At 37.3% G+C, this 25,203-nt stretch overlaps 1 protein-coding gene across 7 annotated transcripts in view; it reads right to left on the bottom strand.

Annotated features, from left to right (window-relative positions):
• Positions 1-25,203, bottom strand: part of SNTG1 (syntrophin gamma 1) — a 913,627-nt gene that overhangs the window by 289,859 nt on the left and 598,565 nt on the right. For all 7 annotated transcript variants that reach the window (XM_070076592.1, XM_051843717.2, XM_051843715.2 and 4 more), the window contains 4 exons: positions 22,419-22,475; positions 10,363-10,420; positions 9,161-9,204; positions 9,029-9,070 (listed from right to left, as the gene is read on the bottom strand). In XM_070076592.1, the coding sequence (XP_069932693.1) occupies positions 9,029-9,070; positions 9,161-9,204; positions 10,363-10,420; positions 22,419-22,475 (201 nt within the window). The remainder of the gene's footprint in view (positions 1-9,028; positions 9,071-9,160; positions 9,205-10,362; positions 10,421-22,418; positions 22,476-25,203) is intronic.

Raw genomic sequence — 25,203 nt, 5'->3', positions numbered from 1 at the left:
ATATGCAGAAACATGGTCCATTATAACACCATTACACTGAAGCCTGGAAAAGCAATATGCACTTCAGGTTAATCAGGATTTGTGTCAGAAAATTTAAAAGGGTTACACAGTGAGATGAGCAGATCATTTTCTATGAGGATAGTACAGTGTTTCATATCAGTGTTCATAGATAGAGCATCAGAATATTTAAGAAAAATGCTTACAAAACTGCAAGGATTGCCCAGTGTTTATCAGAACAAATAAATACAATGGTATAAATACCCAACCAGGGGTAATTAATAGTTATCCATATGTCATTGTGCAGATACATCAGCTAACACTAGATGGAGAAAATAAATAAATAAGGTCACTTCAAGTGTTGAAAAAGCACAAAAATCAGTATATATGGAAGAAAAGATAGACAATCCATTTTAACTATCAATATTTCCTACAGAAGCACAGTCTATACACAATCTATAACATGACGGCATTTTGCCATAATGTAACAAAAAAGGCCAAGAATTAGCAGATGAGGAACAAAAATCAAGAAAGATATTGTCACAAATACCAAACAAAGCTAGCAAAACTCATGGTTTAGAGAAACAGAAAGTAAGCAAACAAAAACATCAAAGAACCAGGACTCTCCTCTTGGGGGCAGAAGTAGAAGAGATTGGGAAAATACCTAAACTGACCAAGGCCCCTATATTTTCCTGAATATTAGTTCTATGGATGTTAACATTCTTATTCAAATTTAGCAGAAAACAAAGATGTCAACAATTGTCTTCCTTTCAGGTTGTATTACTGTATATTAGGGATCTATGCAAGAGTTTATATGTCTAACATGAAATCATGGCACATAATTTCTAAACTGGTGTACTAAGTGCAATTAAAAGGAAACAACCTATTTATCCCACAGTATCAAGGGACACCAAACTCAGGTTCCCAGACTTTGGGGATCACTCTCAGGAGATGCAGACTAAGGGGATTCACTCTCAGGAACTAAGACAAACCTCAGCAGCCAGAACATTTAATTCTGAGAGTTCCACACTTTTTACTTTTCCCTCCCAACAGTTTGCATTGGCTCCCTCCTCCAAGGTCGTAATTCTCACCAGAAATCAAACACTTAAAATCAGTTTAAGTCTGTGACCTGTGCAGTCATTTTCGTGATCACTAACACCAAATGTGTGTTGTTTGCTTAATATCAAACAACACATCTATAACACCTATGACTTACCAACAGTTCAATTCGGAGGATCAAGCTGCAAAGATGAGGCAGTTTCAGACCTGAGACCAAGCAGAGTTCCTCTCTGCCCCGACCTGCCACAACCCCAAGCTACGGCCCTCATGCTAGGAGCATTTGGATTGGCTGTGTGTTCTCTGATGTTATGCATGCTCATTGTTAGGGCAGACTTTAAAATCAGGTGTTCAAAGCCAACACTGCTGAACCACACAGCATCTTCTTTCCTGGCATCCCACTGTTAGGCTTTCTGGTTTTGTTCCTGAGAGAGGTCTCAGGTGTTTCACCCATTGCTGCTCTGTGAACTTCCCTCACCACACTCAGGAGCCCTCAGGAGGATGCTGGGACTCGTTGGAAGCTGGAAAGTGGTGAGTGTCAGAGACCAGTATTCTATGGTCACAGGAGGTGAGCTGGGCCAGTAGCCAGGACCCTGGTGTCCTGTCCTGTGTCTAAAGGAAAAGGGTTTGTGTGAACTCTGGGGCCTCACAGCTTTCCAAATTGATGGTGATTACAGAATTCACATGGGGAAATGAACTTCTACATTTGATCTGATATCCTTTGGTTGAGAAACGAGGTCACTAGTTTACAATTCAGTCCTGTCAGCACAGCTCTTCCTAGGTTCTGAGTCAGGTTTTGTTTGATGCTAATAACAGAATGGTACAGACTCAGTAATTTAGAAAGAAATGGTATTTGTCTCATGGTTTGGGTCCAAGGTCGGAAGGCAGTATCTGTTGATGGTCATCTTGTTGGCAGAGGTTTGGGTGGCACAGAGACCATATGACCAAATAATGAAATTGCAGGAGGTTCAAATATGAAGTAGTTTCTATAGCACACACCTGGGAATAAGCGGTCACTCAATAATCACATAAATTGATTTATCCTAATCACTTCATTAGGGTCCCACCTGTTCCCAATGATTAATCTCTCCTAATTGAGATTAAATGCCTTCACACCCTTGTGTGGAGAGTAAAATCTTTGTAAAGGCCAATCATTCTTCACTCCCCAACCCCAAGCTAACTGGTGTGAGAACTGAGAATCAAATGAACTGTTGAACACACAGTAGTTTCATTATGCATCCAAATTTGGTTTAGTCAAATGATAGCTTGTAGCATTTGAGAATATCTCAGAATATCAGATTCTGCTGGCTATAAAACGGTTTATAAATTTGAGATTCATTTGTGACTGGTAAAAGAAAAAAATTCTTTTCTCCTCAATTCCTGTACATTTGATTTTAAGACTCAGATATTTCATGGGCAATATGAGTGGCTATGATTCTGTCTAATACACAAATTTCTGGCCATAGCTAAGCTCATGCAAATAAGATAGCTTTAGAGGGGATCTCTGGATAACTTCATAATTTTGACTGGAGCCAGAAAATCAAATACATGCTTTTCATTGGTATATGCCTGGGATGTGTTTACGCTAAAATCTTAATCCATTATGTCTACTAGAGATTCAAATTCTAATTTAACCTCCTACTCCTGGCTGTCCCCCAGTAATTCTTTTCAATATCCCTGCTATCTCTAATCTGCAGTGTAAAACATTTCAGAGGCACAGGCTTTGTGTATAGTTTTCTCAGCCCTGCTAAGAAAATTTCTCACTTATCTGTTTTAGTTTTCAAATAAAATCACCAATAACTCTTGCCTGTTTTGATTTTTTTCTATGTTCTCTTTTACTTTTAAAAATTATTTTAAATGAGTTTCAGAAGAGAAGTAAAAACATCTCATTAATGCTCTCGCCCTACTTCCTCCTACTTCTCCTATTCCCATTCTTGATTTTTACAAAGATCTACTTTCAGTTAACTTTATACTTATAAGATGAACCCTATACTAAGTATGGAGTTCAACAAATAGTACAAAGAAAAAAACTCTGTTCCTTACCAGTGGAGACAAGGACTAATAAAATCAGTAAATCTCAAAATGACAATTTCACTGATATAGATTACCTTTTAGGTACTCTATTAGTTACCATAAAACAGGAAAAACATATGGTGTTTGTCTTTTTGGAACTGGCTTCTTTCAGTAAGTATAATGGTAAATAAATAGTCCTGTATGGTCAAATATGCTTTCTCGATACTATCTTGCTATCCAAAACCAGGTAGCATCTCTTAAGCTGTCCGCATACACATCACTGTCACTAATGAGCAGAGGAAGGGACATTCCTATAGCACAGTTCTCCAGCAGCTGACTTAGGACCGCCAGCTGTCCCTAAGGATAAGGATAGAGATTATAGAGTATTTTTTCAGCCGTAAAGCCACCCCAAACAGTGTCTAAGTGACCACAGATAAATGGATGTTTAGCAGATCTTGGGGTTTAATTTTCTTCCTGATTCCCATGTTTCCGATCCAGAGACTCAATGCCTCAGAACCACTAAAGAATGTAGAAACTCTGGAAGCCTCTTAATAGGACTCTCAGTGAAGCCTAGATTTAGATGTGAATTCTGCAATGTGCCACACTCCCTCAAGTCCCTGAGAAGTTTTCACAATCTGTAGGATACATGCCATTTGCTCCTCACTAATATGAACTATTCACACATAGAGTGAGCAATGAGTGCACGACTTGTCCAGTTTTTTTACTCCCCATAGTATTGCAAAATCTCATCCTGAACAAATCCATCTACCCACTAGTATTTCTGGTAGTATCCATGTGCTTAGAAACTAGTCCTGCTTTTTGTCCAATCTTTCTTCTTTTCTGGTCCCCTCTATTGAATTCTCTTAGTTTTGGCTGACTCTGACCAGTATTACTGCATCTGTTGGGCATTGTGGCTGCTTCCCCTTGGGACTGAAAGTGTTTTTGAGAGGAATTTCTTAAGAGGTACAATGCTTAATTCATTGCATCCTGATATTTTTATGTGTTTTCCCTGGAAAAAATTTTTTCCTTCTTTTTCTTCTAATGAGCTTTCTCCCAGGGACTCAAACAATCAGTTCACAGAGGTCTTAGGTACCTGGAAGAAAAACACTAATCCGAATAATTATGATAATTCTCAGTGTCAAGTCTTTGTTTTCAGGATTTTTGTAAACATATCCCACTTTTTTGTTTTGTTTGTAAGCACCATTGCTTTGGTATATATAGTTTCCCCATCTTTCCTTGCTATTATTAATTAGGTCTGTGAGAAGTATACATTTGTATTATACGGTTTTATATATTTAAACAAAATGTATCTTTAAAAATATAAAATAATTGAACTTTTTAACTGGGAAAGAGATTCCCATGATCTTTTTTCAAACCCTCCATCTTTCAGATAAGAAAAAAGAGGTTCAGAGAGATTTAGGATTTAGGCCCTTCATCAGCAACATAGCATGGCTGGAAAATATTGGTAGCAAAAATTTTAACTTAGCTCCTCAAACTTCATCCTCATGCACTTTCTTCTCCTTATTTTCCATTTTATCACTTGATCATTTTGACAGAATGTGAGCTTTGCAAAAAATCGTACAATTGAATATCACTCATCTTCCCTCCTCCTTCTAACCTCCAGGGCAGGAGAGTGACTGAGAAGAACCTGTACTGAAGGAGAGGAAGGATCATACACATGCCCATCTCCAATGCAGGAGTCTTTCTCATATCAGTATGATGTGGTCTGCTTGTGCCTGCTGCTGTGCATCCTGTGTCTGTTCCTAGAATGAAATCAGCTAGGGATCAACTAAACCAATGGAACATCTCTCTCTCTCTCTCTCTCTCTCTCTGCCTCCTCTTTTCTCTCTGTGCAGCTCTGACTTTCAAATAAAATAAATAAATAAATAAATCTTTACCAAGAAAAGAGAGAAAACATCATCAAGGCTAGTGAATTTTCTAGTAGTTTAATTTGCACTCTTAAAAAAAAGGCCAATTTAAGCATGCAAATAAAATAAGCCCTGACTATTTTACTTCTTTCTAAAATCAGAGGTAGCATAGAAAGAATTTTTGTCTTTGCACTTAACATTTCCCAGACCACTGGGAAATATTAAGTTAAATGATTTCATACATGGCTTTCCTTGCTAATAGTTATTTCAAAGAAAAAAAGTTCACTGTGATTAGAATGCTTAAGAAAGTGTTGGTCAATTAGAGCACAAAACTCTTTTCAAAATTGTGAACAATGTAATTGTTAGCAGTTAGATAAAACATGATTTGCAACTCAATGACATTTTAATCTTTTCACCAAAGTCTAAAATGACTTATGTGCTTGAATCACATTACTAATATATTTCTTGGTGATACATAAAACCTCTTAGACTATTCCCATTTATGAATAATGCTTTATCTATGGTGATTTGCCATAAACTTTGCAAAGTCTTTTTTTCTTATTAATATAAACTAAAAAAGAACATGTTCTTAGGCCAACAGAAATTTTAAGTTAACAATATGTAAAAACAACCAAAATGTTATCAATCAGCATTAATTTTAGCAGCATCATTTCTTTGTACGAATGCATCATTTTTGCACATAATTTAGCTTTCAGTCTGCTCTTGTAAACCAAATTCAGAATGAAGGTGTCAATTACTTGCATTTCACATGTTCTAATATTTTCTCTTCATGAAATCAATAAAACAAAAAGAGAATGAGCCCCTTTTAGGAGGATCCATAAATTTCAAACCTAAAACTAAATGTTCCTTTAGAAGGAAACCTCTGGAAACACCTGCCCGCCCCTCATGCTCTACCTGACAGAGACCCATTCTATTTTTGAACTTTTACCATATGGAAGTTTCAAATTATACTGATAAATTCTTTGTCAGAACCAGGATGCCTCTTCATACAACAAACACTTTTCTTTTTTGCCATCATTAAATCTTATTTCCTCCTACATCTGATGATACCTAGATCATCACCATACTTTCAGGAATGTTATAAATCAACATTCTTTAAAGATTTATTTATTTTTTTGAAAGGCAGAGAGAGGTGGGGGGAGAGAGAGAGAGATTGATTTTCTATCTTCTGGTTAATTCCTGAAATTGCTGCAATAGTTGTGGCTGAGTCAGGTGAAACCCAAGAGCCTGGAACCCCATCCAAGTCTTCCACAGAGGTGGCAGGGGCCCAATTACTTGGTCCATCTTTTGCTGCTTTCCCAGGTGCTTTAGCAGGGAGCTGGATTGGAAGTAGAGTAGTACAGACTGGGACTGACACTCATATGAGATGCCATTTTTAACCTACTATGCCATGATGACTGTCCCAACATGTCTTTCATATTGCCACTACCTAGTAATTTTTATAACTTTTTTGTATACTGTTTTAATTTTAACATTCTAAAGAAATGATGTTCACACACCAGTAAGTGTTGAACTATATAAAGTGATTGGTATACTTTTTTGATTAAACAAGGGCTTGGACTCAGTGTGTTTCACATAGATGGCACTCAGAAACTTTATAGGTGATCAGTTTGCTGGTTAAGCAGAGTAAAGAATATGGATGTCTAGATACAGGAAATGCAATTTATTTAACATGTCAGAGTCAATAAATCCTGCTTTCCTTGAAGAAAATATAAGCTCATTAAGGACTTTTTGTGCCTCAGAGGTAAAGCCCCCAGACTTCAACACATGATCACATTGCAAATAAGAGGCTCTGTTGGGATGAATAAGGACCCCTGAGTTTTCAAACTCTTATCACAGATGCCCACCTTGATTTCCCACTGGAATTGGCAGGCACAACTCAACATGCAGAACACATCATTAGCTCTGTCCATGGGGCAACTCCTCAACCGCCAGTATGGATCATAAGGAGACATCAGCTGCCACAGGCACAGCATCACCCATGGGGTTAAGGAAAGAGAATAGTGGCAGCACAAGTATTTGCAACAATGAGTGGTACAACATAAGATAGAACTCAATATCTAGACATGTGCTGGGTGGTTCATACATGTGAGTCTCATTGCAATTCTTACTAGTTCATATTTTTAGGAGGAAGAAAGGGACAGAAAGTTAAACTCATTTCCTTGGCATTACATCAGAGGTTTAGCTAGGACTGGCACACAGCTGTGTATGAGAGCTGAGGCCAGATATACACACCTGGCTGCCTACTGGTTCTAGCTTTTCTTTCTTTTTTTTTAAGATTCTATTTATTTATTTGAGAGTATCTTAGTTTTTATTTATTTAATTAGTATCTCAGTTCCACTGGGATGTAAGTCTACTACATAGGCAATAAATAAGAAAGATAAAATTATCTAGTTGCTATTGAGAAAAAAAAAAATGGGACAACAGAAAGTATTGGTACCTATATTTCAAAGCTCATGGGGTTAAGCTTGTCAATAAACTAGAAGTGTATTGTGGAGGACCACATAAAATTCTCAAAACAACCCTGAAAGTCTTTTGTTTGAAAGAGAATGTGCACCATCAGCAGTGGTGTGATTAGCATGTTCTAATCTTTCATGCCACACTGAGCTGTTTAATCAGAGCTCCATCACAGTTTGTTTGAGCATGCTGCCTGCTTTTGAAGGGCAAATTACAAACACATTCCAAATAACAGCATGCAGTTTTAAAAGAGAAAGCATTTATTTTTATTCCTGAATAATGAGTTTAACATCTTTTTTATATATTTTCGAAAAAAAAAAGACAAAAGTTAAAAGCATTTTTGCTTCTGTGGCTATATGAGAAGGGCACATGAGAATCTACAGCACAGAAAGTTCTCTGTGCTGTGCTGCTCTCTTGCTTGTTTAAAACCTCTTCTGAAATACTACTTCTGTGCATATTTGTATGAAACTTGAGACCTAAGTATATTTCATATGATAATAAGAACAGAGTGGCAAAAGGATGGCCCAAATAGGATTTTCAGAAGACAACATCAAGTGATGCACACCAACAAACTTTGATCAGTTGTCCCAACTACTTATCTTTAATACACAGGACAAAGTGTCTTTTCACAGATATGTGAGGTTCCCTTTCTGAGGACTGCAGTGCATGAATATATCAGAACAGTTTTCACCAAATAAATATTAACAGAGGAACAATGCTTCCAAAAACCGAATGCACCAGAGCTATGAAAGGTAAAAGGCTTACAGTGGTTGTGATTTGTTTCTCAATTTAAACTTTTAGACATAATTTCATCTGCCCCCTTCCTACAAGAGCTATTAGTAAAGATTTTATGAATGATATTTAATCAACTGTGATGAGAATTTTCCAAAATATCCACTAATGTCCTCATCCTTTCTCTATCATTGTTTATTCATTTCACCTTTGCCACCCGAAGATTTTTCAAAGTACATTTTATAGGCTACCTAAAATGTAGTCGCTTAGGTGAGTTATTAAATTCAAATTCCTGCAGGAACCAACCCTTGCTAAGTTAGAGTATCTAATTCTGAAGCCTCAGAATCTGTACATTTACAAACATCCATGAAAATATCCCATTAAAAATTGAGGGCTGCTCTGAGTGATCCTAAGCTTGTCTGCTTAGAATTACTATACTCTTCTAAATGTCTCACTCCAACTCCCACTTTCACTTCTGCCTCCCCTCCACACACAGTCTTTATATGCTCTTTCACTGGTTCTTAATGTGGGATGAGAATTTACTGACATAGTGTTAAAAGTTTTTAAACATTTTCAAGGACATAGACATATATGTCATCTAGAGATATATTTAGGAGGCATTTACTGGTAGGAATTAATAGAAGGAAAAACACACAACAAATAACTATCCTTAAGCATGTCTTTGAAATGCATTTCATCTTGGTTAACACTTACCTGTTTATGAAAGAAAAAGGCATGAATCAACAGATAACTGAAAATTTGATAACATACATGATCAACATCATCTTTCTCTAATGGATAAACTGATAATAATTTTGAGCAATACATCAAATCCTTACTTGCACCTGGGTAAAATTATAACATTAGGAAAAAAGTAAACTCACCACTTCTTCATGTCTGCATTTTCTCACATTAATTCCATTTATCTGCAATGAGAAGAAAATTGTAGTTTCACATAATATTTTGCAGATTTCTTTGTTTTGATTGCACATATGTAATAACGATAAAATGTGTACCTGAAGAATTGCATCACCAATAAAGAGTAGTCCTGAGAGTTCCGCTATGAATGAAAAAGTACAATCGATTATACAGCAAATATTTCCATCATTCAGATCAAAGACTTGATTAAACCATGGCAAAACTGATGGAGGAAACACAAATTTAAATGTTTAATTTTAAATGTTTTATGTGACTAGCATATACCATAAAACAAATAACATACAAGGAATGGAAATCCAATACAATAACATGGTTCAAACCGCCTTACTTATTGAAATGCTTGCTGCTATGTTTCTATTTAGTTGTATTATTTCAGACCTTTCAGTTGCTAAAACTTGATCATTCTTCTGTTGAATGACCCAATTTTCTCACGTACTCTATTTGAGATGGTCATATTTAATCCATCAGCTGTGGAATTAGCTCCAAGAATTTTTTATAAGTATTATACTTTTTGCTGATTGAAGACAATGGAACAGCTACTTTATATGTATATTGTTTTTTCTAAATGAAACTTTTTTTTAACAAAGGGCTGAATAAAATTGTATATGTGAACTGCAAGAATATCTAGACTTGTCTTCACTGGATGTGATTTGTCTTGTGTGTGTATGTGTGTGTGCTTAATAGGATAATCCTCCGCCTTGCGGCGCCAGCACACCGGGTTCTAGTCCCGGTCGGGGCGCCGGATTCTGTCCCAGTTGCCCTTCTTCCAGGCCAGCTCTGTGCTGTGGCCAGGGAGTGCAGTGGAGGATGGCCCAAGTGCTTGGGCCCTGTACCCCATGGGAGACCAGTGGGAGGCACCTGGCTCCTGGCTTCGGATCCATGCAGTGCGCCGTCCGCGGCGGCCATTGGAGGGTGAACCAATGGCAAAAGGAAGACCTTTCTCTCTGCCTCTCTCTCACTGTCCACTCTGCCTGTCAAAAAAAAAAAAAAAAAAAAAAAAAAAAAAAAAAAAAAAAAAAAAACCAAGGGAAAAGCTACAGAGTCTCTAATTCATCCAGGGTCACTTTTTTCTCTTTCATCTGTGCTCCCCTCTGAGAGAGAAGCTCTACTGTGGAGTGATAAATGGCATGGTCTCAGGAATTACACTCTGCCCCTCACTGCACAACCATGGGGAACTTAAAGCAAGTCATCACATGATACAGTAACAATCGATGATTCACTGTTCAATAATAAGAATTTACAAAGGTAGGGCTACGATATAATTCTCTAAATATCTTACCTCTTTGCTCCTTGGAAATTTTTGAAATGACAACTGGAATGTTATGCTCTGCTCCTCCCTGGAAAAGGAAAAATCATGTATTGTATTTTTTTTTTTTAATCTCAAAAGGATGCAGATTTTAGCTGAAAGCATACACATGATTAATAACATGTTAATTGGGTACCAGGCAGAATTTAAATAAATTTGTGTAATTTCCTCATATGTAGGTAGTGTTCCCATGAAAATCATCTACCTGTTTAGAATTTTGCTGAGACATTTAATAAGTAATAACAATGGTCCCTGAAAGTTGCATTTCTCAAGAGAGATGATATGTCTTTGAACAGGCTTTGTCTTCAATGTGCAGCAATGCGGACCATTGCAGGGATTCTTTCCTAGGACCACTAGGCACCTGATAATTATGTACTTCCATTAACGGACTATGTTATGTTTTGTCTGTGGCTAAGCACTCTTAGCAGTACAGGGACCTCTCTGGCTGCTAAGTGACCAGGGAGCCCTCACATTCACAGTAGATAAACAAATCAGAATGTGCATATGCATGAGGGAGAAGACACTCATCAGCGTTTCCTTAATTAGTGTTAGATTTCTCTGTGAAATCTCATACTGAACAATTTACAGACTGAAACACACTGCCAAGGGTGTTGCAGTCTTAATTTGTTATTGGACAAAGTAGTGCTTTGTTATGAAAAAAAAAAAAGAATGGGGAATAAACAAACTGAAGATTTTTAAATTAAATAGAATCAATCCTTAGAATAATTGCAAACAAATTCTATTTCTCCATTACAGTGTAGAGAAGGTAGAGAGCGGTAGTTAAAAAATCAAATAAATACCTTAAATAATAAAATGTTGTATAGAATAGAAGAATGGCTCTTTTAACATAGGATCCTTGAAAAGAAAATCTAAATTCTATGAAGGTTGCCCTATATTAGGATATTTAAATCTCTTAAGTTTTCCTTGTTTTAAACAACAACAAAAATAATATATATAGACATTTTTCCTCATGGGTGTCTGCTTTTACCATTGATTGTCCAGTGTACTTATATATTAGATAATTGATTTTTTAAGAAAAGCTGTGATATTCAACTTCTTCTTGGCAAGTAGAATCCTTTCTATATTTGGGATATGACAAAGAAACATGATAATTCAAATAAGAAAAATTCTCCTACCAGGGTTGAAATTCAGACACGTCACTGAACTCTCCTTTTCTTATAGTCTCCTACCAATCCATTAGCCATCCTTCTGATCTCCACCACTCTGGCATAGGCTACAATGGTCCCTAACACTGGCTCTGTTTTGAATATGTATGGTCCTAGCAAGCCCTGATACTGCTTATGATAATCATGCCTTTCATGAATACAGGAATACTGAATTGTGACTGACAGTATGATAGACATTAGGTGCTTATTCAGCACACAGTAAACACTAAATAAAGGGGAGCTGTCATTCTACTGCAGTCTACCAAGATTTGTGTGCAAAACCTCATGGCATTAAAATGATAAATCATAATAGGACTAACCCACTCTAAGACTCTTATTATTTATTAATTAGGACTTCAATTTCCTAATCCTCTACATATATTCTGTTCTATTTTTTTCTCATTGTATTTCTCAGCTGCTAATCTGTTATAATATTTATCAATTTGCTATAGTTATTATTTATTTTATTTCTCCTTTTCTCATCCCTAACTAAAATGTAAGTTCCTTAATAGCATTGTGTTTTGGGGGAGTTTGTTTTGTGCATTGATGCAAACCCAGTGCATAGAATGATCCATTTTTTATCACTGAAGTATTTTTTTAAATGAATGAATGAGGTTAAAGATTTTTCCAACCATATACTACGGTTGCTGATAGTTTCTTGAGGTTGGGAAATTAAAAATGTCAAGAATGTATCTACATTTTTTGAAAGAAAAAGCTGATTAACACAAAAGAATCATCAACTGATGATGTTTTAAGCAGAATAGAAAGAGGAAATGACTCAAGCATAATATTGGATTTCAGATATTTTGAGGCAAGAAGCAGCATTGTTTTGCCAATCTCATCAGTGTGGCTGTCATCAAAGCATTTCCCTTCAGCTGTTTTGCAATTCACAAATTCCTCTTGTTCCGCTATGGAATCCAGAGATTTTATTAATGCTCAGATTTTTAATCCAAATTATCACAGACAATGAGAAACCTGTTCTTTGGGTTCTTCTACATAAAATGCTGTTCAGACAGCAATTTCCTACCGTCAACTCAACAGTCTCATCCTATTTTCACCACCTAGACATGCAGCTATCCTGGAAGCACAGGTTGGAAGTAATCTATATTTTGCCAACATTTTTACTTTACAGGCAAAAGGCCTTCAAAAATTTCCATGAATTCAGTGCAAACTTTTTTGTTTGTTTCTATTTTTAAATCATACATTTGGAGCTCTAAGAGAATTTTTAAACTAGTTTCAGAAAATGTTTTTACTGATGAAAAAGAAAAAGTTAAGACAAAACTCAGAGGGTACAATGGGAACTGAAAATTTTAGTACCTTGAAATTTCAGAACATCCCAGCCCTGTTAAAGTTAATTAGATTTAGCTTAGGAGCTAAATGGGGAAATCTAGTCTTCCAGGCAAGAATCAAATACTGTGCCTTTCTCTGTTTAAGACAGATGATAAGATTCCCATTGCACTTACGATCAATATCAAAATCCTTAGCGGTCCGTGTCCTGTGGCCTTAGCCGCCTGTGAAGTTTCCTCATTCTGAGCTCTAAAGGATGTCAATATTTACTTAATCCTGGTCTGGAATGTTTTGTCTTTCCCTTTTAATCTACCTGGTTAAACTCCTCCGTATATTTGAGATTTTGGCTGAGAGATCTGTCCTTTGGTGTTTTATTTAAAGTAATTCATTTGTGCAGCACTTGATCATGGTTGATTCACATCTATTTATCTGACTAACAATTGCATGAAAGTGTACATTCTCAGTAGTGTGTAAATGTCCTGAGACACACCCCTACCAGGAAGGAATGTCACATAATTATGGTTTAGAGGATGCCTAAGTTAAATGGGCACTGTTAACCCAGCGTGGGAGAGGATCCAAGAGTATGAAAAAGGAAGCTTTACTATAAGGTGCACCCAGATAATATTAAATCAAATATCATCCAATTTTGTAACATTCATTTTATAAAGCAGTGCTGATGTTATAACTAGCATTGTAGGATCAAGGTAGTGGAGTCTCATGTAAAGCATTTTAGAAATAATTTTGCCAATGTAACTGTGAAACACCACTAAATCAATCCTAGAATGCTTTAGAGAATCTTGACAAACCAATCTTTTCAGTTCAACATTATCATTATTTCAATCAATCCATCAATCATATTCTAGGCTCTGAGGAAAAAAAGATGAACCAATTCTTTGAGCTTTGTCCCATTTAGGGTAGGGTAAATTCTTGCAAGCAGAAAATAATAACTCAGTAATTATGGTTAAATGCCAAAGCAGACAGGTTTAGGAGAAGCACCAAAGGGACACACCTGAAACGGTAGAGGGAAGTACCACTGTTCTGGATGCTGTCTGCATTTGCCCAAACTATTGAAGTTTGCTGTTGACAAAACTTAGTGGATTTTCCTGTATACTATGGTTGCCTTATCTGAAATCTATTGACAAAAAGCACATCAGTAGCTGTTCAAGGCTGAGATGGGGGAGACCTGGGGACAAAGGGTGACAGCTAAAAGATAAAATACTCTAAAATTAACCCTACTGATGGTGGCATATGTCTTTAGATAATACCGAAAACCATTGAATTGGGTACTTACTTTTTTTATGTTTGGCATAGAACATTCTTTTTTGTAATTTATTTTATTTGCATACATTTCATAAATACAACTTTGGGAACATAGTAATCTTTCCCATATTCCTACCCTCCCACCCATACTCCTATTCCTCTTCCTCTTCACTCTACTGTTTCCAATCTTGTTTTTTACTAAGCTTTATTTTCAACTAACTTTATACACAGATTAACTCTGTTCTATGTAGAGTTCAGCTCTTTATATGAGGGAGAAAAAGAAAAAAAGAGGGAGAGAAAAAAATCAAAACAAACAAGCGAAAAACAAACAAACAAAGCAACAAGAACAAAAGCTATTCCTCTACAGTCCAGACAAGCTCTGTTCAAAGTCATTGCCTCTGGATGGTACTTTTGCTTTCTTTAATTTTTTTTGAAACGTAATTATGTTTAAAGAGAATCTAAAGAATGACACATATTTTGGGAACACTTAGATTTAACTATAATTTTTGTGACATAAGAATATCCTCTACTTATTACACTAAAATGAAGAAATTCTTTGAGAACAAATTTTACTATTAAGTCTCACGCTACAACTCTTCAACAGAGGTCCTGCATGGGAAGTTAGTGCACAGTGACTCCTGTTGTTTATTTAACAATTAACACTCTTATGTATGACATCAGTGATCACTGGAGGCTCTTGACAAGAGCTGCGTAGGCTATGGAAGCCTTCTGAATCCACAAACTCCATCAGTATTTAGACAAGGCCATAAGTAAAGTAGTTTTCTCCTCCCTTCAGAGAAAAGTACCTTCTTTGATGATCACTTCTTTCCATTGGGGTCTTGCCAACAGAAGTCCTTCATGTAGAACATTTTTTGCTAGAGTATCTTGGCTTTCTGTGCCTGAAATGCTACTTTTTCAGACAAACCAGAATATCTCAAGGATTCTGAGGTCAGAGTGCTACTTAAGGAGATTGTCATTCTGTGAGTCTGCCGTATGGACTGCTTCCCATGTTGGAGCATTCACTCTTTGAATTCTGTCTCTTACTATTTCCAAACCCTTAGTCCTATTTATATAATCACTTTAACACTTGATCCTGTGTATATGATCACTTTAACACAATTTATCCATATGATCTCTGTGACATCACCACCCAGCTTAAGGGGACTTGGGGTCCCAAGGCAAATTTTTAAACTGTACCCTTAGAAGTAGGTCTGTAGAAATGTTTGTAGAACTATACTGCTTTACAGTTACAAACTTCATACATGTCCAAATTACAACGTTAGTGTCATGATGATTCTTCCCTCCATACCTGCTTTCCTACCCACACTCCCGATCCCCTTCTTCTTCCTCTTATTCTGACTTTTTTAAAACTAAGATCTAATTTCAATTAATTTTAATCACATATGGTTAACTGTATGCTAAATAAAGAGTTCAATGATTAGTATGAAAGAAAAAAAGGTAAGTAAAATAAGATTAAATAAATGAAAAGACAGAAAAAATAAATTTTTTAAAATACTCTTTTATTTGAAACCCATTGTGGCAGGAAGAAACAGGGGGTGGGGTGATATCCTCTGTCCACTGGTTTGCTCCCTAAATAGCCATAGCAACAGCTAGGGATGAGCCATACCAAAGCTAGGAGCCAGGAACTCCATACAGATGTCTTTCATGGGTGGTAGGTACCCAAGCACTTTGGATATTATCTTCTCAGGTACATTAGCAGGAAGATAAATTAGAAGCAGGGCAGCTGGGACTCCAATTAACACTCTGCTATGGGATGCCATCATCACAAGCATCAGCTGTGTGATAACTTCGGCCCTAAACTGAGTACTTTAAATGGGTAGACTGCACAGTGAATTCCATATCAATATTAATGCTCAGTTAAAAATAAGCTTCAAAATAATAATTGTCTAGTACTTTTAATTTATTCTTGGGATTCATCCATGATCTTCAAGTTCAGACTTATATTCTGCCAATTATCTTCATATTTTTAATACAGGAAAGGTGCATATTCACTCTGCCTATGGTGGATAAAACTTAACCAAGCTCGAATAAAAAGAATAGATAAGGAGAATGGGGAGATATGTATGTGAACATGTGGGTTTATTTGTATCAGTGTTTGTTTTCATAGATTTTTGCTTTGAAATCCCTATTAAATTAAACAGTAAAAATTCACTATAGCTATTATGAAGGTATACTTTTAGTTGTGAAATTAGATGCAATTACTATCCAATCCTCAATATGAGGGAATTACTTGTTTGATCCTCATCATTATGACCTATTTATTTCAGTTTTAAACAAACCAGAAGGTGAATACCATGATTTATGTCCCCAAGAAGAGAATTTAGAGCTAATATGATTTGTGTTCCCAGAAGGAAAGCGCACTGATAATTTTGTCCAGTTTCCATAGACACAAGGCACAATTATTACAAATAAGGACTGTGTCATCAGTTTTATGTAGGGTTGAGGCCTAGCTCTGCCAATTACAATAATAAAGTTCCTTAACCTCTTAATTCTTAATCTCCTTGTCTGTAGAATGTTTAAAAATAGTTACGCACTTCACTGGCTAGTAAAAATCAAATTAAACAGCATTTAGAATATTTAGGTTAGAATATTCCACTTAATTAGCAGGTCATAAATATTAATAATTGTTCATAAATTTCAGGATGATTAATATTGATAACAATTATAATTATCTTTTTTCATTGCTGCCATGTTAAAACTTCTTAATAGATATCACCATTGAACACACACATTTCCTTAATGTGAGTGGGTATAATTCATTGTTTACATAAGAAAAGCAATGCTTGGTGGGAAATGCTGCAGAAAATATTTTTCTGGTAATAGTATTTAAAACACTTGTTCCCTATAATGTGATTTTTAGAAAGACTATAATCAGAGAGTGGCGCTGTGGTGCAGCGGGTTACAGCCGCTGCCTACAGTGTCAGCATCCCATGTGGGCTCTAGCTCTGCTCCATTTCAGATCCAGCTCTCTGCTATGGCCTTGGAAAGCAGTGGAAGATGGCCCAAGTGTCTGGTTCCCTGCACCTATGTGGAAAACCCAGAAGAAGCTCCTTGATCCTGGCTTTGGATCAGTGCAGCTCTGGCTGTTGCAGCCGTTTGGGGAGTGAACCAGCAGATAGAAGACCTCTCTCTCTCTCTCTTTGCCTCTTCTTCTCTGTGTAACTCTGACTTTCAAATAAATAAATAAATCTTTTAAAAAAGGATATTTGTAAAAAATAATATATTTGTAGATAAAGTTCTCATAATGGCAAGATGGTGGCTTTTCTTAAGGTGACTATCCACAGAATTTTTGTAATCCCCTTGTGTTCAAAGTTGGTGACATTTGGGGATGCAGTTGTGGAGAGTAAGTTATTTACAGAAAAGATAAAGATCAGCACGGTCCCAACTAGAGGGACGTACACTTGAAAGGAAATGTCCACCAGAACACTCAGAGGGGACAGGGATGGCAGCCAAGGTGCGGGAGCAGAGCCAGAAAGCTCTGGAGGGGCTGATGCTGCACCGCAGAAAAGCCGGCCAGCCCCAGCCCAGGTGCACTTCAGCATGGACGGGCTAGGCCATTGGACAATGCAGAACCTACACCAGCTACCCTGATGCCACTGGCTCCTTCAAATGAATCCACTTCAGTCTGAAGGCAGAGAGGCAGATATGTGATTAGTAGTTAAAATGGCCATGTTTGTTTCTTCCAGCTTTTTCAGAACACAGATATAGCTTTGGGGAACATAAAAAAAAAATAGTAAATAGAAGGGATTGAGTTTCTTCTTAGGGCCAAATAAAAACAAAACTAACATAAGGAGAAAAAAATGAATATGTTTGCGACTGCCAAGAGTTGTTTTCAATCAGGGAAAATGGAATAACAGTGCTAGACTGAAAGAATTCTAAATCATCATTCACAAAGATCCAGACGTTACAGCAGGCACATGAACACCTCTCTGGGACAGCCTGAGAGTAAAATAGCACAAATCAGCAGGGCTCCCTGCAGGAGTGAGCAGGAGTGAGCAGGAGTGAGCAGGAGTGAGCACTGGACAGAGAGCACAGGGAGGGGTTCTGAGCAGGGGAGGGCAGGCGCCTCTCTTCTTTGAAGGTCTGAAGTCCAGGCTTACAGATAAAATATCCCGTAAAGACAGCAGAGGGCCAGGTATAAGCGTATGTATGTCACACCCCCACATCTCATCTCACCATGTTCTGGTTCTGCTATTCCTTTGATCCTACTAGATTCACTAAGCTGCAGTCTAAGAGTGCCAGTAACAAAAGACAGGAAAGCAGAGAAAGTGGCAAGATACAGGAATAGGCACGTCCCACAGTGGTGAGAGAGAATTCCTTTCAACTGCTGGAGCTGAGGACAAATGTCTCACCCAACCTCTGCAAGGAGGACATGGGAGTGAGAGGGCCAGGCCTGTGTGTCACTCCTCCCTGGTCAGCACAGCCTCTGTGCTCAGAGGTTCTTGCTTGCTTCTGTGTTGGTTTTTCCTTTCTGATTGTGAATTGGCATGGATATAAAGTTAATTTTGGTCTTTACCTTTCATGGCAAAGCATTCTAAAGGATTTTAGGAATCTAAAGGATAAATGTATCCATGAAGATAAACCAGTGATTCCTAAAGATTTTTCAACAAAACTGATGCCAAAATTCTTTTTGGACGGTTGTATTCCAAACAGAGTGTCTAGTATTTTTGAATATGTTTGTAAAAAAATAAGTATGACTTTCAAAAGAGAATATCAGAATCTTAAAGAGATTCTGTTGCGAATCAACAAGTTGCTTATGGTGAAAGCACAAGCAATAACAGGAAGAGAAGCAGACAAAGAGAAAAGACCATAGATTAAAATGGACTTTAAGGGGACAGCACTGTGGCGCAGCAAGTAAAGCCGCCATTTGAAATAAGGGTGCTAGTTCAAGTCCCAGCTGCTCCACTTTCGATTCAGCTCTCTGCTATGGCCTGAGAAAGCAGTAGAGGATCACCCAAGACCTTGGGCTCCTGCACCCACATGGGAGACCTGGAGGAAGCTCCTGGCTCCTGGCTTCTAATCAGCCCAGCTCTGGCCATTGCAGCCATCTGTGGAGTGACTCAACAGATGGAAGACTTCTCTCTCACTCTGCCTCTGCCTCTCTGTAATACTGCCTTTCAAACAAATAAATAAATTGTTTAAAAAATGTGCTTTAGTCACATTTCAAAAATCTAAATCTGGGCAGATGTTTGGTGTAGCAGTCATGATGTTTCTTGGTATTCTCACATTCTGTATCAGAGTGCTGCCTCCACTCTTGATTCCATCTTCCTGCTACCGCACACCCACAGAAGTTGATGGCTCAACTAGTTGGCTTCTTACCACCCATGTGGTAGATTTGGATTGATTTCCTGCTTTTTGGATTCAGCCTTTCCTAGCCCTGGTGGATTCCATCATTTGGGGGGTGAACCAGAGCATAGCAGACCTCTTTGTGTCTCTCTGCCTTTATCTTTTTCTCTTTCTGCTTTTCAAATAAATAAATAAAATGTTTTTTTAAATACCAACTAAATACAATATGAAGTTCATTTTTGCTAACGGTTTTCCTCCTCATCTTTGGGATTTCAGGAATTCTTGAAGTGGAACTCTGCTCCACGTGCTTTATATCTTATTTGGCATTAGCCCTTCGAGGGAAGATATCAAAATCCTGGAAATAAACTGCTGAGATTTATAACTGCCTCAACCTTAAAGCCACCTGCACATTTTTATCCCCAAAGTTTCAACATTGTCTTTTATAATGCAGAGGAAATAGATGGTGGTAAAGGCTGACTTTTATTTTGCTGCTGATTTATATCCCTACTGGGGAGTCTCTGGCTTAAGAGAGCACTTGGAGGAGATAACACCACCAAGCGTGAGCAGGGGACATCAGCGATTTATGGGCACTGGTAGTTCCTGAGACATCAGCTACTCCATGACCTACAGGTGCTGTAGCATGTTAATCAATAAAGCATTAGAAAGCCCCACATAAGTAGCATTTCTGCACTACTGTCTACTGTCGCTTGCAGCCTTGACTACAGCACGGGAGAGCTGAGGAACAGCATGCTCATGTGGGTGACTGTGTCAAGGAAGTCCCAGGAGCCAAGATTTTTCAAGGGTTCTGACCATGGCAAACAGGCTTTAACATCTAACATCACATGGAAGAATACTTCTGTGTTTTCTGACCAAATAGAGCATTTTATTGCCTTTCAGTGAAGTTTTGAGAAATGAGTTTCTTTAAGCTAGAACTCATGTATGTTCTGTTCTGCCTGTCATGAAATTTAGGAGCACTCAAAGGAGCCTTCAGTACATTTATACATCCCTTTCAAATGTCTAACGCACCATTTTCCTTCTGGCTTAACAAATAATTCTCACAGCAAAACCTACAATGTGTACCAGTGGTGATTACCTAACTGTAGCAACTGAGGATATATTATACTCTCTCTCTCTCTCTCTCTCTCTCTATATATATATATATATATATATGTATGTATGTATTTATACACATACTGGAACACTTAGGAATGAATGGGCAATATAATCAAAAATAATGTTGATATTTGTATTTCTGGTGAATGGGTATGTGTTATAAGATTTTTAAAATATCTTCCTTTGTGGTCAAAGTTCCTAATATATAGCATTAATTGTAACTCAAATATTACTTTTGTTACCAATTTATTAATGAAAAATACAAATTCATTTAATCATAAAATGACTTATTATGGATGTAGACTGAAATAAAAATACTAGACTGCAGTATGTTTAATGCTTTTAAAAGTCTGGGGCGCTGGCGCTGTGGCTCACTAGGTTAATCCTCCGCCTGCGCGCTGGCATCCCATATGGGCGCTGGGTTCTAGTCCCAGTTGCTGCTCTTCCACTCCAGCTCTCTGCTGTGGCCCGGGAAGGCAGTGGAGGATGGCTTGGGCTCCTGCACCCACATGGGAGACTAGGAAGAAGCACCTGGCTCCTGGCTTCGGATCGGCACAGCGCCAGCCGTGGCAGCCATTTGTGGGGTGAACCAACGGAAGAAAAGACCTTTCTCTCTGTCTCTCTCTCTTACTGTCTAACTCTGCCTGTCAAATAAAAAAAAAAGTCTATAGTAAAATGTAATATTTAAGTAAAAATAAGTAACATTATTTGATTTCAATTAGAAATAGAAATAGCATTTAAAAGAAAAAATGCCTCTACTACCACAAAATATGGGATTTTATTCATGGACTCTCAGGATTTTAGCAATACCTTTAAATTCTTCACAGCCCTCTCAATAAACATCTTGACAAAAGTCAAAAAACAAAACAACTTTGTCTATTAAGTGAAAGGATTCCCATAGCATAGCTTCTACACCCTATGCTACATTCCGCCTGCTTCTCTGTTCCCAGCTGTTAATAGAGTAAAATTACAAAATGCATGCTTAAACTAACATTTATTATAGTAATAGGCTTATCAGTGACAACACAATGTTATTGCACCCTGGTCTCTTTTTGAGACATTTCCACAATTCACTTTAGTTTATATTCATAAAATTTATAATTCTGTTTTTAATGCATATGTAACTTGAACAGAGTTAAAATTCCATGACTTTTGTATATCTGAGATATCTAAATGATTTTCATCTTACGTAAGTATAATATCTAACACAAGAATCAAGATAAAGTTAAATTTCAAAGATCTACAGGTGGGTTTGTTAAGCACGTTAAGCTCTGTGGGTTAATTGTCATTATATGTAGACTTTCCAGTCTTCAAAATGTCTCTTTTATTCCAATGATGGTGACAGATTTCAAGTGTGGTACATCTCTAATACTCAGTAATAACCAGAAATAAAAGCTATTAATATTTAATCCTAAATGGATTTGACATGGTACAATGTGATTTTTTGATTTCTTTAGTAAGAATAGCAATTCAACAGAGAAAAAGATAAATAGAATATCATTAACAGCCCATGCACTAGTGGGTCTTGTTGGTATGAAATTTGTCCTTGCTTTGTTCACTACGGGTCTGCAGTTCTTATTCTGGTGGGTTAGAGGACGACAGTTACATGGCAATATCATACATGATATTTTAGAAGATGCCTGATAAATAAAACTAATGAGTTATATTCAATACCAGGAAAAGTAAAATTCCCAAATCCTTTCTAAAATGCATAAATTGCTAAGTAAAGGATGACCATAGTTCTGTGAGAACAGACCTAATTTATAACGCTGCCTAAATAAGAAGGAGTTTGCTTTAGCAATTCTTGTCTAATTGCTAAATAACAAACACTAAAGTGCACAAAAGTTCAGGCTTTACAGGTTGGCCTTTGCAAGAATAAACCGGACAGGCGACTACCTTGATGCTTAATCCAAATCCTCCCACTGCTTGTCTTCTGATGGTCACTGTTCTTTCCTGAAAGACAGGATTTGCAGAAGGGTTAGTGCTTCCTAGTATGTTGCATAAGCATGATTTTCTTCTGGGTTTTGCTGTTGCTCTTTAAAACTAAGACTAAACAAAGCAAAACAAGACACAGCAAAAACTATTTTGTGACAGTATAGAGGCAAAACTGGAATATCCACAGCATTGCAAGGCTTGAATAAGTTACAATTTTTAAATCAAAGATCAATAGATTATTTGTTAAAATGAAAGAGCCTATAATGTTAGTAAAATCCTAAACTCTTAAAAATTTATTCATTTCAATGAGTTTGGGGACTTTCATTGAACTTTAGCTCTTACACCTTTTCTCATTTTCACATTATACAAGGGGTCTCCAAAATGTTAATGGAAAATGTGTATTACTAAAAAATATATACATGGTTTTCAAAGTCTTTTTCTACCAAAATAAATTGTATTCTTCCTTTTCCTGAAGATTCTGAAGTTTTCTTGCATATTGTTGTCTGAGGAATGACAAGGTTGGGCTACATAAAAGTAACTCAATGTCAATGGTAAATGTTGTATTTGTCAACTAGAGCTTTATCTTCTGATGCTTTTGCTGAGGCACGGAGCTGCTGTGCTTCCACATATAAATGATTCATGTGATGTCGAAGATTGAAACAGTGAATAAGCCAGGCTCCAAAATTAATTGCCTGCTGGAGAAAGAATGAATTACACGCCTAAGTAATAATGATAATGGAATTATCAATTTTCAAAATCAGTTCTCCTATTCCTTCCACAATGGAAACAGTAATTCAATCACTGGCTTATAAAACTTAAAACAGTCACAAAGACAATGGTTTGGACACAAAGAGCCATAGTTGGACAAATCCTGTAATTTCCAATTAGAAAAATCAATATTCCTCCATTTTAAAGCAATCATCTCTACCTAATAAATGCTCTGGAACCATGTTGAAAAGTTGAGGGCTTTTATTTTCTACCTGCTTCATTTAAATTAGTCTTCTGAAACTTCTCCATCTATAACCATTTGATACAACCTCCCCCCACGCTCTGCCAGGATCTGAGAGAGAATTTTTATTTTGTCCCTGTGCCTTTATTCATGGCCAATGGATTGGGTTTTATAATCCATATCCAGGTGAGAATACTGTTTTCTTACTTACATATGTGTATTTTCTCTTACTCTCTTATTCTACGGGTTGGGTCCGGAAAACACAATATCATTTTGAAAGAACTAAGAGAAAAATCTGAAAAATGTTTACTCCTTGTTGCTCAGGGTAATTATTTTTTATTATTATTATTATTATTATTATTATTTTTGACAGGTAGAGTTAGACAGTGAGAGTGAGAGACAGAGAGAAAGGTCTTCCTTTACCTTTGGTTCACCCTCCAGTGGCCTCTGCGGCCAGCACACGTGCTGATCTGAAGCCAGGAGCCAGGCGCTTTCCCCTGGTCTCCCATGCGGGTTCAGGGCCCAAGCACTTGGGCCATCCTCTGCTTCCCTCCTGGGCCACAGCAGAGAACTGGACAGGAAGAGGAGCAACCGGAACAGAATCCGGCGCCCCAACCGGGACTAGAACCCGGTGTGCAGGTGCCACAGGCGGAGGATTAGCCAAGTAAGCCGTGGCGCTGGCCCAGGGTAATTATTTTAATATAATATAAACCCTCATTACTTTAGAAAGGTTTTAAGCTTCATTTTTGCCATCTAGTTAGCTTTTTAAAAAAGATTTATTGTATTTATTTAAAAGACAGAGTTACAGAGAAAGGTAGAGACAGACACACACACAAAGAGAGAGAGAGAGAGATTTTTCCATTTGCTGGTTTACTCCCCATATGGACACAATAGCTGGAGCTGAGCTTATCCAAAGCTAGGAGCCAGGAGTTTCCTCAGGGCCATCCTCTGCTGCCCTCCCAGGCTCATTAACAGGAAGCTGGATCAGAAGCAGAGCACTTGAACCGGTACCCATATGGGATGCCAGTGCCGCAGGCTGCGGCTTTAATCCACTGTGCCACAGTGCCAGCCCCTAAATACTTAGTTTTTATAAATAAAGTGATAATACTAAAAAAATTTTGCCAGAAATCAAGACATACTAATTCTTATTTATGTGTTTTATATTAAAAATAAGCCTTTTGGTCTGGACTGATATATATTTCCCTTAAAACGTTAATATAAGTAGAACTCAATAATATAAATTATCTTTGTTTTGACAACATGCTACATAATATCATCCATTCTTAAAATTTGTAAACACTTATTTTATGCTTACAACCTGTCATCAAATCTTGTTTTCAAACCAACATTAAAATTATCTTTAAACATGGGGCTGGCGTTGTAGTGCCATCAGTTATGAGGCCACCTGTTATTCTTGCATCCCATTTGAGAGGAGGCTTGAGTTCCAGTTGTTCCACTTCCAAACAAGCACCCTGCTAATGACCTGGGAAGGTAGCAGAAGATGGGCCAAGTGTTTGGGCCCCTGCTACCAACATGGAACCCCGACAGGAGTTTCTGGCACCTGGCATTGGCCCATCCCATCCCCAATAATCATGGCCATTTGGGAAGTGAATTAGTGAATGAAAATCTATCTCTCCCTCTTTCTCTATAACTCTGCCTGTCTAATATATATTTTTAAAAATTATATTTGCACAGAAAAGTTTATACGTGCATGATAGTTTAGGCAAAAACAAATTGAGGTATTAAATACACCATTCATATTAAATAATAGGATAAACTCTTTTTATGTGTAAGCCA

Source organism: Oryctolagus cuniculus, chromosome 6 (assembly GCF_964237555.1).
Source record: "Oryctolagus cuniculus chromosome 6, mOryCun1.1, whole genome shotgun sequence".
NCBI classification, from domain to species: domain Eukaryota; kingdom Metazoa; phylum Chordata; class Mammalia; order Lagomorpha; family Leporidae; genus Oryctolagus; species Oryctolagus cuniculus.
Note: the sequence above shows the minus strand (reverse complement) of the source record. Positions and strands in the feature narration are given on the sequence as shown.